Genomic DNA, 12,513 nt, shown 5'->3' on the forward strand with positions numbered 1-12,513 from the left:
TATTTTTCTAGGAAAAAATAGCACTGATTTTACATATGCTAAGAAAGCAAACATTGGGAGCAGGGAGAACAAATAGGAATGGGGTGCAAGCATGGTCGGTCATCTGAATGGAAGACATGGTGGCAAATTTTAGAAAATAGCATTGGGGTGGCTGTGGTGGGGTGATCTTGTAGTTCCCCTAGCGAACTTTCGCTACTTTAACTCTTGCTTACATTCTGAACTTCCACAACCATTGCAAACCTGTTAAGTCTTAAACTAGAGCAGGAATGGGCAAGTCCCCCCCCCCTGGATAAAATTGTTTTGGGCCCAAGGGGAGGGGGAAACATGTCAACTGTGGGTGGGGCCAAACCCAGTGGTGGGCAGGGCTTCCCCCTTTTTCTTATATACAACACCCTCTTTTTCCTCTGCCCCCCTTCTCTCCCCAGCAAACTTCTGGGAAAGGGACATCTCACTCTTGCCTGAGACCTGAACTGCTTGCTCGCAGAGGGCTTATGAAATCTGACTGAGGGCTGCACAAAATTAGCCCGAGGGCCACAGTTAGCTCATCCTTGTTCTTGACTGGTATCAGTTCCCTGTAGCCATGTTGACAGCCTCGCCCAGAAACTGAACACCGAATTCAAGTGCTTCCCATTTAGAGCAACTCAGCTGTTTCCACGCATGCCCCCGAGTTCTCAGAGTAGCGCTATGATCAAGTCTTGCATGCTACCTCACACACACTTGTTTTGTTTATATAAGCATCGTTCTTGCCGTCATCGCGATCAAACAAAGAAGCTACTTCTTAGCACTGAAACTAGGAGGAGGGTGGTTTGGGGATTTTTTATAGCAAAACTGGATGTGCATACCTTTGGCAGGTGAGGCGGCCGTGAAGTATGTGGGTGTAGCAACTATGTTGGTTTTCTAATCTTTGGTTTTCATAGCTGCATGTTAAATTAGCCTGGGAGGAGGCTACAAGTTTAAAAATATGGCAAAGGAGGGAGGAGAGTGCAGCCCACTGGTTAATAGCAGAGGGCCTTAAGCCAAGAATGATGGCTCTCTTCCACAGGCTTTGCTCCTTCTGTGCAAAATGTACATGAAAAGACAATGGATACACTGTTCAAAACCCATGCATAGGCCAGAATACTTCCCAACAGAAGGCGATAGCCAACTAAGTTGCACTCAGAATAGATCCCTTGACATTAATGGACACAAGTCAGTCCTGTAGCAGGAGACTCTTTAATCTTAGGGTTGTGGGTTTGAACCCCACGCTGGGCAAAAAGATTCCAGAATCGCAGGTTGGACTAGATGAGCCTTGTGGTCCCTTCCAGCTCTACAGTTCTATGGTTCTAGGTCTACTGATTTCAGCAGGTCTACTTTGGGAAGGACTGTTGGTGAAAATGGGCCTGTCCCTTACCTATCACTGGTTAACTGAGATTTATCACATGAATGCACAAACAGCAATTGAGGGAAGGAAATGTGTGGAATGGCACACTGGCCAGTTCTGAAAAGTATCTGAAAGGATTGCTTTCAAGTTTAAAATTTTCCTAGCTACAATATCTAAATGTGTCCCCAAAAGGGCTCCCTTCCTTCCCCACAATAAGCAGGTGTTGTACTCAAAATGACAGTGTGGCTACACCAGATCATGCAGATAGCTGACTTGCTCCTACAAAACCTCTAGGAACGCAGTTGGGGTAGGCTCTCGGAAACAGACTGCAATTTTAGGATACAACTGCGAAGAGGCAAAGCCTGCTTCTCATTCCTGCTACTGAGGTGAGCAAAAGGAGGAGGCAGGTTTAACCCTGCAAGGCAAGTTCTGCCTCTTAGATGCTTGATTTTCTTTTCTCCTACAGAGAAGAGCTATCATCCATTCCTACAGAGAAGTTGTTTTCTACTGGGCTGCTGCACAGTTCACACACACACACACACACACACACACAGATCCTTGCTATATATAAGTCCCCCGCCCCTACCCTGCACACCCACATTTTCACCCATGATGACAAACAGGCATTGCACAAGTACCAAAGACGAAAACTGGTCTCTTCAGGTTAGGGCTGTCAGAATGCATGACTGAAAATCAAAGATGCCTGGTAAGTAGCAAGTAGAACAGAGTTCTACTACTGCTCACAGCTCTATTCTAAAAACAGGGTGTGTTCAAAATAGAAACAACTTAGAAGCACCAGATAATCAGCCAGTCCCCTGACTGGACAGATCTGCTTGAGCAATGTCACCTTTAAGGTTCACAGACTGTGAAAGAGCCACAATAAAAAGAGAGACAGCTAAAGGGGAAGAGGATGGAAGGACTTTAATTAAAAGCTCTCTCATTCCACCAACCTCAACACTGCAGACAGGCAGGATCTCAGCAAGACAATCCACCTTGCCAAATACCTTGAACTAAATCAAGACTGCCTCTCAGCTTTATGGCCTCAGGGCTGAGATAATGAGGAAAGAAAAACCCACTTCAACAGCATTCTGTACTCACAGGCAAACAGCCAAGCATCTGCCAGACTTTCCCCTATTTGGGGGATCAGTCTTTTCTACATAACACTGGTCTGGGTTACTAGGCAGCATTGTACATAAAAGCATTCACAACTGACAGGTGCTATCACAAATACAGGTAACTTGTATCTTACGCAGGGATTCGGTTCTGGGGGTCCGCATGTATATGCAAAAATAACAGGAACACCTGGAACTGCCCCACCCACCCCACAAGGTGTAAAGCCACTTACCCAAATTTGAGAAGGCAGTGTGAGGCTCTGGTAGAGTCCTAGAGCCCTCCTTCATCCTTCTCTAAGTCTTGCAAGTGTTTGGCCAGTTTTGGAAAGGAGACTCAAGGGCTCTAGGACCCAGCCAGAGCTCTTGTGCCTCCTTCCCAAAGCCTAGCAACTCACTTACCCAGCTTTGAGAAAGTAACACAGGGACTCTGGGATGCTGCCAGAGCCCTAGCAGTGCCTTCCCTAAGCTGAATAAGTCCACTTTGTGAACGTGGGTGGGAAATAAATAAATGGAGAGCAGGTTTCTGCTGCTCTCACTTATTTATTTGCCCACAAACACCTGCACAAAGCTGTGATTACATAAGTAACTTTAAGATGCAAGTTACCTATTCCATATTCTTTGCCTGCACGTCTTGGAGCCAGCACAGCATGCATTTTTTATTACTTTGTTTTTATTTTGGACAATTTTCTTATAAAATTAGGGGTGCAAATGTCTCTTTCCATTGACTTTGATAGTAGCAGCTTGAAAAAGTTCTGCCATATATCCATTTCATGTAGCCTAGGGAATCCACTGTGGCCTGCTGGTAGACAGGAACAATTGCTGGCAGCAGAAGTAATAGGCCTCCCCATAGCATTAAAAGAGATTTCCCAGGCTTGCAGGAGAATTGCTTCTGGATTACAGAAGTTTACAAAAGATGCTAGTGGATCAGGAAACCTTTTGCTCTCTGGGATATGCTGAAAGGTCAATTCCGATACTGGTGACTCAGAAAACCAAGCAGCTTAAAAACGTGGAAAAATAGTTCTGGGTGTCTTCCTTTCTCAGGCTTTCCATTTCTTCCTTTTCCCACCAGCCACTTTGTTCCTGACCCCCATTGCTCCCTCGGTGTCATCCTCTTCCTTTTCCTCTTCACGGGAACGCTTCTTCTTTTCCCCCTGCTGCCGCAACTCCTGCAAGGAAAGCCAGACAGCAAGTTGCTTGAGCATTCAAAGCATGGAGGCACAGAAGCAATCAAGAAGCTCAAGAGCTGAAAACGTAATACCTTCAGTCACCATGCAGGGTGGCCGGTAAACATTGCACAAACAAATAGAGTCAAAACCCAGCTTGCAAGGATGCATGAGGAAACAGTGCCCCTTATAACTAGGAACAGCCTTGTGTAGAATTAGCTAACAATACTCTCAATGCAGTACAAATCCTAATGTTTCAGCCACACCTCTGCACAACAGAACCCCAATGATTTGTTGCGCATGCATGTCCACGGAGAAACGGACCCACACGGGGGTCTGCAGAAGCGCAAACATAGCCTTAAGTTCAGCCTACCATCCGAGCAAATCGCTGTGCTTCAGCCACACGTTCGGTCAGCATCATGACCTCCTCCTCTTGCGTGGGGAAGGCAGGCAGCTTCTTTCCTATCAGGTGCTCGATGCGCTGGAAGAGCTCCACATCGTACCTGGGGGAAGTGAGACAAAATTCTCTCATCCGAATGGTTCTTCTTAACCAGTGGCCCATAAACTAGTTAAGAGCCCACCCCCTTAAAAAAGCCTCTTCCCCCAACTCAGTTGCATTTCCACTTCAGAAAGCTGCTTCTCTACTTATTCAGAGGAGAGGAGAGGAGAGGAGTAAAAGTTGTGGCCCAGCGGAAGGAGCAGAGGGCACAACTTACTGTGTGACAAACGTGATGGATTTTCCAGAGCGCCCAGCCCGAGCCGTCCTCCCCACACGATGAATGTAATCCTGAAAGGGATCCAGAATAAGCCACAGAACGCAAGGCAAAGCAAGGCAAAATACCATTTAAAAAGAAAGTGTTTTCCGAAGCAGTTATGCAAGAGACCCCAGAATGCTCACTAGACGCAGCTCCTTCTGAATATGTATTCAGTATGTTTCAAGAGTGTCTAAGGAGGTGAAAAAGATGGGCTTGACCACGTGGCTGTAGCCATCCGCCTCCTCATACAGTTGCAGGCATTGTATCTTCACAATAATATTTTTTATTTTTAGATTCTATACCACTCTGTAGAAAGGCTTCACAGGCAGTTTAATAAACAAAATACAGCAACCATGAAACAGTTTGTAAACCCGCATTCATAAAGCATCGCAGAAGACAAATATGAAACCCAGCAATTCTCTGGATTAAAATGAATAATTCAGGTTAAAGCTCTGAACGGGTCGCTTTAAATAAGAGTCATCTTCTCTTGCTTTCTGAAGGCCAGTAAAGAAAGGAGACAAGCAAAGCTTCCTGGGCAGGCAGTTCTACAAGTGGGGCAATGCACCAAGCAAAACTAAGAAGGCACTCCTAGCCACAAATGTTCATCCAAGAACCAAGCAGCAAAGACCTATGCCAGAACACCCTCACGTTGCAAGTCTGAGCCTTCCAAGGAGTGTAGTCACAGCCAGAGCAGGACATTTGCCAGCTCTCTGATCTAAAGACCCATCTAACCCCCTATTGTCTTATTGATGTATTAATGGTTCCCCATCCTTTCAATGCTCAGCTTTTTGAGGGCTCACGTGGAGGTGGGCGTTTAGCTATTCCATCGCTATGGAATCCTATGTTGCAACTATGGAAGAAGAGGGCTATCTCTTTCTGCAAACTCCACTAGGATATCTCAAACTAGGGGCTGCACAATTGTAACCCAGCACCCTGCCTTCATAACTCACCTTGGAATGGGTAGGAATGTCAAAGTTTACGACAACATCCACATGGGGTATGTCCAGGCCTCTGCTGGCAACATCGGTAGCCAGCAGAATGGAACGTGTTTTAGCCTTGAACTTGTTCAGCGATCCTAATCGCTTATTCTGGGGAGAGTAAGACAGAGAGAAAGGGCAAATGAACATGCTTTAGATTTTTCCAGCGTGGGAAAGCGAAATGAGTCAGGTTTTGTGAATCGTTCCGCCGTTACAGTCTGTTGTTCTACAAAAATGAAAGTCTGTAAAAGATAAGCTAACAAAAGGGAAAGCAAGCTTGGTGACACATACAAATCATATTTGCCCTTAAAATATGATCATTATTTCAGTGTGGTATTCCAGAAATGAATGTGTTCAGGTCAGCCTGTACCTGGCTCATCTGACCGTGGAGGGGGATGGCAGTGAAGCCCAGATTTCTAAGGAGGAGGGCTGTCCTCTGAGTGTTGTTGCAGGTGCTGCAGAATATCATGAATGAGTTTCCAGCAAGTTCATTCAGAATATAGACCAGGTAGCTGTCCTAAAAAGAGAAAAGAAAAGAAACTGAAATAATTGAAAGGAAACTAATGGAGATTAGGTGAAAGGAAAACACTTTCAAAAAAGGACAAAGGGACAGAGAAAACCCTAGTGGACTACGAAACAACAGTCAGGAAATAAGTTAAAGAAAATAAAATAGCTGAAAAAATAAATGTTACCTTGAACTTGGAAGGGATGAAGACATAGTATTGCTGCAGTTTTTCAACTGTCTGGTACTTAGTTGAAACAGCGCATTTGACAGGGTCCTTAAGAGCTGCACGCTGGAGTTTTTGCACCTGAACAGAAATAATTAATGTTTTCAGACACAAATTTAGCTGATATGACCTGTTAATTTCCACCACCACCTCAGCTGAACTCATGCAAAATGCCACACCTTCCCATACCTTTTTAGTCATGGTAGCAGAAAAGAGAAATGTTTTCCTGTCTCTGGGAATGACTTTCAGGATCTTGTCTACCTGTGAAAAAAGAAGGCAAGTGAAAGTGAAACAACTAGAAAGGTAATTAATGTGCATGCAGATGAATACTGCATCACTGTGGGAGTGGTATCACAATCCAGTCTGATGAAAGCAACACTGGAAGCGCCTCCTTTGAAAAACAAGGCACTCTGCTGCTCCACAGAAAGGAGGGAGCGGTGCTGTGAGGGTCGAGGGGGACCGAGGCAGCATGGGGGAGAAAGCATCCCAATGCCTTCAGATAAGGTCTTGCTACTCGGGCTACAACTGCAGATTACTACACGTGAACCGGGAAGGGAAGAATCTCTGGACAGCAACCTGAGCAATAGTTGATAATAGGACTACAAGTCTAGTATCCACATGCCTTGCAACATCTTAAAACCTAGTACAGTGGACCCTCCAGATAAGAATTAAATTCATTCCAGGGGATCCATCCGCAACCTGAAAATCCGTAGGCAGAGGCGCTGCTTCTGCGCACGGCGCAATTAAGCGCTTCTGCGCATGCACACAAGTGAAAACCCAGAAATATACACTTCCGGGTTTGCCGCGTTCATAACCCAAAAGTTACGTATCCAGAGCAGTACGTAACTAGAGGGTCCACTGTATCTGAGAATGTTTCAGATCCCAACAGTCAACAAGGATCCACTGGAGAGGCAAACACAGGAAACATGACAACATACTGTCAGCTGCTAAGTGGTGAAGACAACAGAGGCTGTGTGTTCCATATTAGGGAATCAAACAGAGGCAGGTCCTACAGCCCATCTTGGCTGTGAGCTCAAGAAGACCTGCTCCCTGCCTTGACCTTCTTCCTCCTGGCCTGAGAGGGCGGAGCCAGGACTGACTCCAGCTGCAAAAGCTGCTGAACAGACCCTTGGGCTGTGGTATTGTTTAGGGTGCTTGGTTGGGTTTTGTTGTTGTTGTTACTGACATTAAATTTTGTATCTTTATTTTTCAATCTTATTATGATTATGTGGACACTGTTCCAATTTGGTTGTGTACTTTTTTATGTATTTTATTTATTGGTTAATGAATGTTATGTTTTTAATTCTTGTCATGTAAGCCACCTTGTGTGTGATGATGATGGTGATTAAAGTACATGTTAAACGGTTTTGAAAAGCACCATCTCCATGATGTTGCAAAGGACCATTCTAAGGCGACAAGAGTTGACAGTGCTCACCTCTGTCTCAAAGTCCATGTTGAGGATCCGGTCAGCTTCATCCATAACTAAATACTTCAGAGCTCTCAAATTGAAGCCCTTTGTGTTCTCAAGGTGGTCAATAAGGCGGCCAGGTGTAGCTACAGGAGAATACCAAACAAACTTTCAACTTTACCAAACAGAGCATTCAAAAAGAAACACTAAACACAACACACAAAGCACTATTGCCATGTATCCCCCATTCACTCGTTTGCCAATTCTCAGAGTCCCATGACTTCCTTCTGCCAAAAGCCACAGCCACTGGAGTATGGATTAAGTCAGAACTTTATGCAGGCTTAATACGGCATGGCTAGTTGTATCCCAGTGGGGGGAGGGGGGGCGTGTGGAGGAGGCTTGAAGTAAATCAGGAAGTTATTTTGAGAGATTTGCTCCATGGAGGTTGCAGTCAAGTATGGTCAACCTAATATAGTTTTTCACTCTCAAGCCAGATGACAAATACTCCAGCCCTTCCAGTCAAGCAGCACACATCAGTTAACACTCATGAGAGAAACACTAATTTATCAGAAATGATAAATGAGCAAACTTGTGGTTCAAAGGCAAATGCTCTGCCTGAGCCATGTGGACCCTAGGATGAAATTGGGGGAGGTGGGGAGAGCTCCCATGCCTGCTCCTGTTTCAAATTAAAGTACAAGACCTGTGGCTGATGCTTAGCATTAAACTAGGAAGGTATCAGAAGTGTGAATAAAAGATATGTTTGCTGGCCTAATGCTTTTCATGACCTCATTTATGCAGATGTAAAAGACACAGGTGTGCAATAGGCCTCATTCATATGAATTATTAAGATCTCATTACAATCATTTGAATCATTGATGCTGCCTGTTTCTTACCAATTATTACATGGGGTTTCTTGGCTAGGGCCAGAGACTGCGCCATCATGTCAATTCCTCCCACAATAACAGCTTTGAGGGGAGAAAGAGAAGAAAAGTTAAATGAAGCCCATTGAAATTGAGCCACTTCACAACCGCCCTCCCCATTACCTCCTTTACAAGAAAATAAAAGGCAAAATTCAGGCCCCTTATCCATTGCCAAGCTTGCTCATAGGCGCAGCCTAGTATTGGAACTGGATTGCTATGTTTAGATGCTAAGAGGCGTTCTTCGAACAAGACACCCCAACACTGACAAATACATATTATAAAAAAGAACCCTGCATTAGCTTCAGGAAGGAAGTCTTAGCCAAGCTTCCATTCTATTTCATATGGACTAGTGTAAGCAGCTCCAATCAACTGCTACATATCCAGAAAAAACCCCTGCAAGAGGTAAATAATGAATCCAAAGCAACAAGTTTGATGCTTAAAAGGCAATTAGATTATGAAACTGGAATAAATTGTGCAAACCAAGCACTCTTCATTTGCACGGCTTACACAATTTTTTTTTTTTTGGGGGGGGGGGATACACATGGAGAAATATTAACGGTGAGAGTGAAATAAGACCCACCTGATTAAATCTCTCTGCTTGCTTCTTTGTTTTTAAGAGAAACTGCCAGAAACTTCCAGTGTTAACTTTTCGATCATAAGGTAGGCATGGGTGTATTTTAGCACAAACCCACCTAATTTGCAGTTCCTTCATTGATATGCAGACCACAACACAATTAACAATGAGGCTGCGAACCTTCCCAAATTTTGCAAAGCAGTTTTGGCTTCAAAAATGTGTAAAAATAAATGCAAAAAATAAATACACAAATGAGTGTTTGGGGGGACATGGCTTTAATGCATGCGAAACTGATGAGGAATGGAACTAGGCTGCTCCATCCACCTCTACTAGAGGCGTACTAAGATTCACACTTTGAAGTGGGATATAGTCCCATTTCTTGAATCTGGTATTTCACTATTCTTATTTTGAAAAGCATGCGACTGCTTCTTCTCCTTACAAATTCCATTTTGTTTTCTGCTAATTCTTAGCACTGCAGCAAGGCCACTCACCACTCTGGACACCAATGGAAGATCCAAGTGCCTCAAACTGCTCGGAGATCTGAAAGGCTAACTCCCGGGTCGGGGTAAGGACCAAAGCAAAGAAGCGCTGAGGTGTCTCTAGCAGTGCCTGAAGGATGGGCAATGCAAAAGCCCCCGTTTTTCCAGATCCAGTCTCTGCTAAGCCAATGATGTCACGGCCTACAAGAAAAGAGGTGTGTCACATGCAGGGCTGAAGGAATACAACAGCACAGATGGAGGAAATTCAAAAGCAGTTCTGGAAAGTAACAAGAGCAGCACTAGAAGAGAAATCTTTGCACTAGTGACAGCTTGAAATCAGCTAACATAACTTAAGAAACATCAACCAATGTAATAAGCGTATTATTTGAAGATACAGGGTACAGGCCATGGAAGGTTTGTACAAGACCCCTGTGTTAACAGCTCCTCAACCTTGGCTCTTACCAAGAAGCTGGAAAGAAGCTGGCACAGGAAGAGTAGCAGCAGTGGCTATCTGCACTATGAAACACTCCATGAAGAGTTCCAAAAGACATTTCCCTTCTCTGTTTAATTGTCTTATTGTACAGGTAACATTTTGGAGGGCAGTTAATGAAAATGGAAGTCTCTCCTGAGAAATAACATAGTTGAACTCACCACCGAGAAAAGTAATATTAAAGCATTTTCAACCAAGTCAGATGGGTGGGGTAATAATAATAATAATAATAATAATAATAATAAATTAATTAATAAATTCAGTCCTAGAATTGTAGAGTTGGAAGGGGCCCTGAGGGTTATTGAGTCCAACCACCTGCAATGCAGGAATCTCAACTAAAGCAGACATGACAAACGGCCACCTGACCTCTGCTTAAAACCTCTAAGGAAGAACAGCCAACCATGCCTCGTGGGGAGCTCAGCAGCTCTTACTGTCAGAAAGTTACTCCTGATGTTTAGGTGCCACCTCCATTCTTATAACTTGACATTGCTTCAGCTCCTCCCCTCCGGAGCAGGAGAAAAAAGCTTGCTCCATCTTGCATGTGGGAGCCCTTGGGATATTGGAAGATGCCTCTCATATATCCTCACAGTCTCTTTGGGTTTGAACGAACTTGGCTATCTCACTGCTTAAAAAAGCCCAGGCCCCACTTGACTTCTTGCTGATGGGGCTTCCCCACAAATGGTACAGCTCCCCTGCCAGAAGACTTGTGGAGTTGGGGAGACTTACACTTTTGCCGCAGGACAGACCAGGAAGCTGTATTGCTTCATAGTCCAAGGTGAGGGGAACTCCATATGGATCCAAGTCTGTGTAATACAAATGACTGACAATACAGTTCTATAATACAAGAAACACAGGAGAGCCTCTTCTTATTTCTAGAAAGAGATTTCTCTTTTTCCTGAATTTCAGCTCCCAGTCTCACCTTGGAGTGCAACTGGAACGGCCTCGACTTGGATCTTTGTCGGTGTCTTCCATCCCAACTGATCACAGGCTTCACACAGCACATCCGTCACTCCCTATTATTCCAAAGAGAAAAGAAACCATAATTAGCAAGGGATCCCAGTCTTCAGAATCCAGCAAGTCCTGGTTCACACAACTCGATAAACCAACCTATCCTCTCCTGTCCTTTTAGCATACTACAGCATGCCACCTAAGCCAAGGTTGCCTGCGATCTCCTCCCAGGGAGACTGCATGTTTGGGCTAAGGTATGGTTTGGTTGTTAAATGTGAACCTGACCGTGGTCTTTTCGATAAGCTACAAGTATTATTTTCATCTCAAAACTTTGATAACTTGAAAACATAGGACACTTAAAAAAAAAAATGAAAACAAGCAAAATAAGGAAAGAGCCACTGGTGCTGTGGATAGGCCAAGCCTCTCCTCACCCAAAAGGGAAAAGGACCCCTGGATGGTTAAGTCCAGTCAAAGATGACTATGGGGTGTGGCGCTGATCTCGCTTCAGGCCAAGGGAGCTGGCGTTTGTCCACAGACAGCTTTCCGGGTCATGTGGCCAGCATGACTAAACCATTTCTGGCGCAACGGAACACTGTGATGGCAGCTAGAGTGCATGGAAATGCCATTTACCTTCCCGTCACAGCGGTACCTATCTATCTACTTGCACTGGCATGCTTTCAAACTGCTAGGTTGGCAGAAGCTGGGACAGAGCATTGGGAGCTCACCTTGTTGTGCGGATTTGAACCGCTGACCTTCTGATCAGCAAGCCCAAGATGCTCAGTGGTTTAGAGTAGACCACAGCACCACCTGCTCCAAACACCTGACCTTACCCAGGTCACGGTAAAACTGAGAAATCGTATTTTAGTTTCTTAGCAGGACAGCAGCACACAATCACATAGCAAAATATCCCTTTACACAAGAAACCACATTTATCTTTCTCCTTTCGTTTTGTCCACTGCAGTGCCTTAGAACATTGTCTGCTGTAAAGCAAGATGCAAACCCGCTAAGCAATTCTGAGCGCTGGGCCAACCAGACCATAAACACCCTCACCACCAACCAAAGTATAATATAACCCCTCTAGCTTTCTCTGCACACGCACTTTCCCATGGTTTCAACGGGGCATTTTCTCAGTGGAGAAAGAAAGCTTGTATAAGCAACTAGTGGGGAAATGACTGCCACGCTGTAAAGCACTACCTAGCTGGGCGACCCCAGCCTTGAGCACTGCGATTGCCTGGCTGCTTCCAGAAATGCTGCCCCCATCATAGCAGCTCCTCCGCAGAACTGAGCAGAGCGGGGCGGAGGGGCAGCTTCGTCTACTCCGGTGCAATGGCTGGACTTGGTTTTAAAATAAAATTCAAAAGTCAAACCGCTGGGCAAGTAAAGGGTCGTCGGGAGCTAAGAGAGACAACGAGTCTTCCCCGCTCACCAGTTCTTGGAAGGTCTTCGCGGTCTCCTCGACGGCTCCCTCGCCCTCCATGCCGGCCGCCACGTTCGGTACCCACTTCGTTTTCCGGGTTGCCGCGAGGTACCCTGGGACTCGTAGTCCAAGCGCGTTCGGAACGAGCATCTGAGCCGCAGAGATAGGAAAAGAGTAGAGTT

General features: G+C 45.1%; 1 protein-coding gene across 1 annotated transcript; it reads right to left on the bottom strand.

Moving 5' to 3' along the window:
* Positions 1–2,258: 2,258 nt before the first annotated feature.
* Positions 2,259–12,482, bottom strand: DDX47 (DEAD-box helicase 47). The gene is made up of 12 exons (XM_083698708.1): positions 12,341–12,482; positions 10,886–10,979; positions 9,489–9,677; positions 8,397–8,468; positions 7,531–7,649; positions 6,285–6,356; positions 6,060–6,176; positions 5,738–5,884; positions 5,341–5,478; positions 4,352–4,422; positions 4,009–4,138; positions 2,259–3,638 (listed from the first exon to the last, which is right to left on the bottom strand). Exons 1-12 carry the CDS (start codon positions 12,479–12,481, stop codon positions 3,510–3,512), a joined length of 1,419 nt encoding a protein of 472 aa, XP_083554834.1. The 5' UTR covers position 12,482; the 3' UTR covers positions 2,259–3,509.
* Positions 12,483–12,513: the final 31 nt, after the last annotated feature.

The sequence above is a fragment of the Podarcis gaigeae genome (assembly GCF_964106915.1).
Source record: "Podarcis gaigeae genome assembly, chromosome: 10".
NCBI classification, from domain to species: Eukaryota; Metazoa; Chordata; class Lepidosauria; order Squamata; family Lacertidae; genus Podarcis; species Podarcis gaigeae.

Excerpts from the sequence above, each read along its gene's own strand:
- DDX47 (XM_083698708.1), bottom strand. The coding sequence starts at position 12,481 with ATGCTCGTTCCGAACGCGCTTGGACTACGAGTCCCAGGGTACCTCGCG. Across the intron at positions 10,980-12,340 it reads CGAAGACCTTCCAAGAACTG|GGAGTGACGGATGTGCTGTG; the intron begins GTGAGCGGGGAA and ends TTGGAATAATAG. Across the intron at positions 6,357-7,530 it reads ACATGGACTTTGAGACAGAG|GTAGACAAGATCCTGAAAGT; the intron begins GTGAGCACTGTC and ends CTTTTTTCACAG.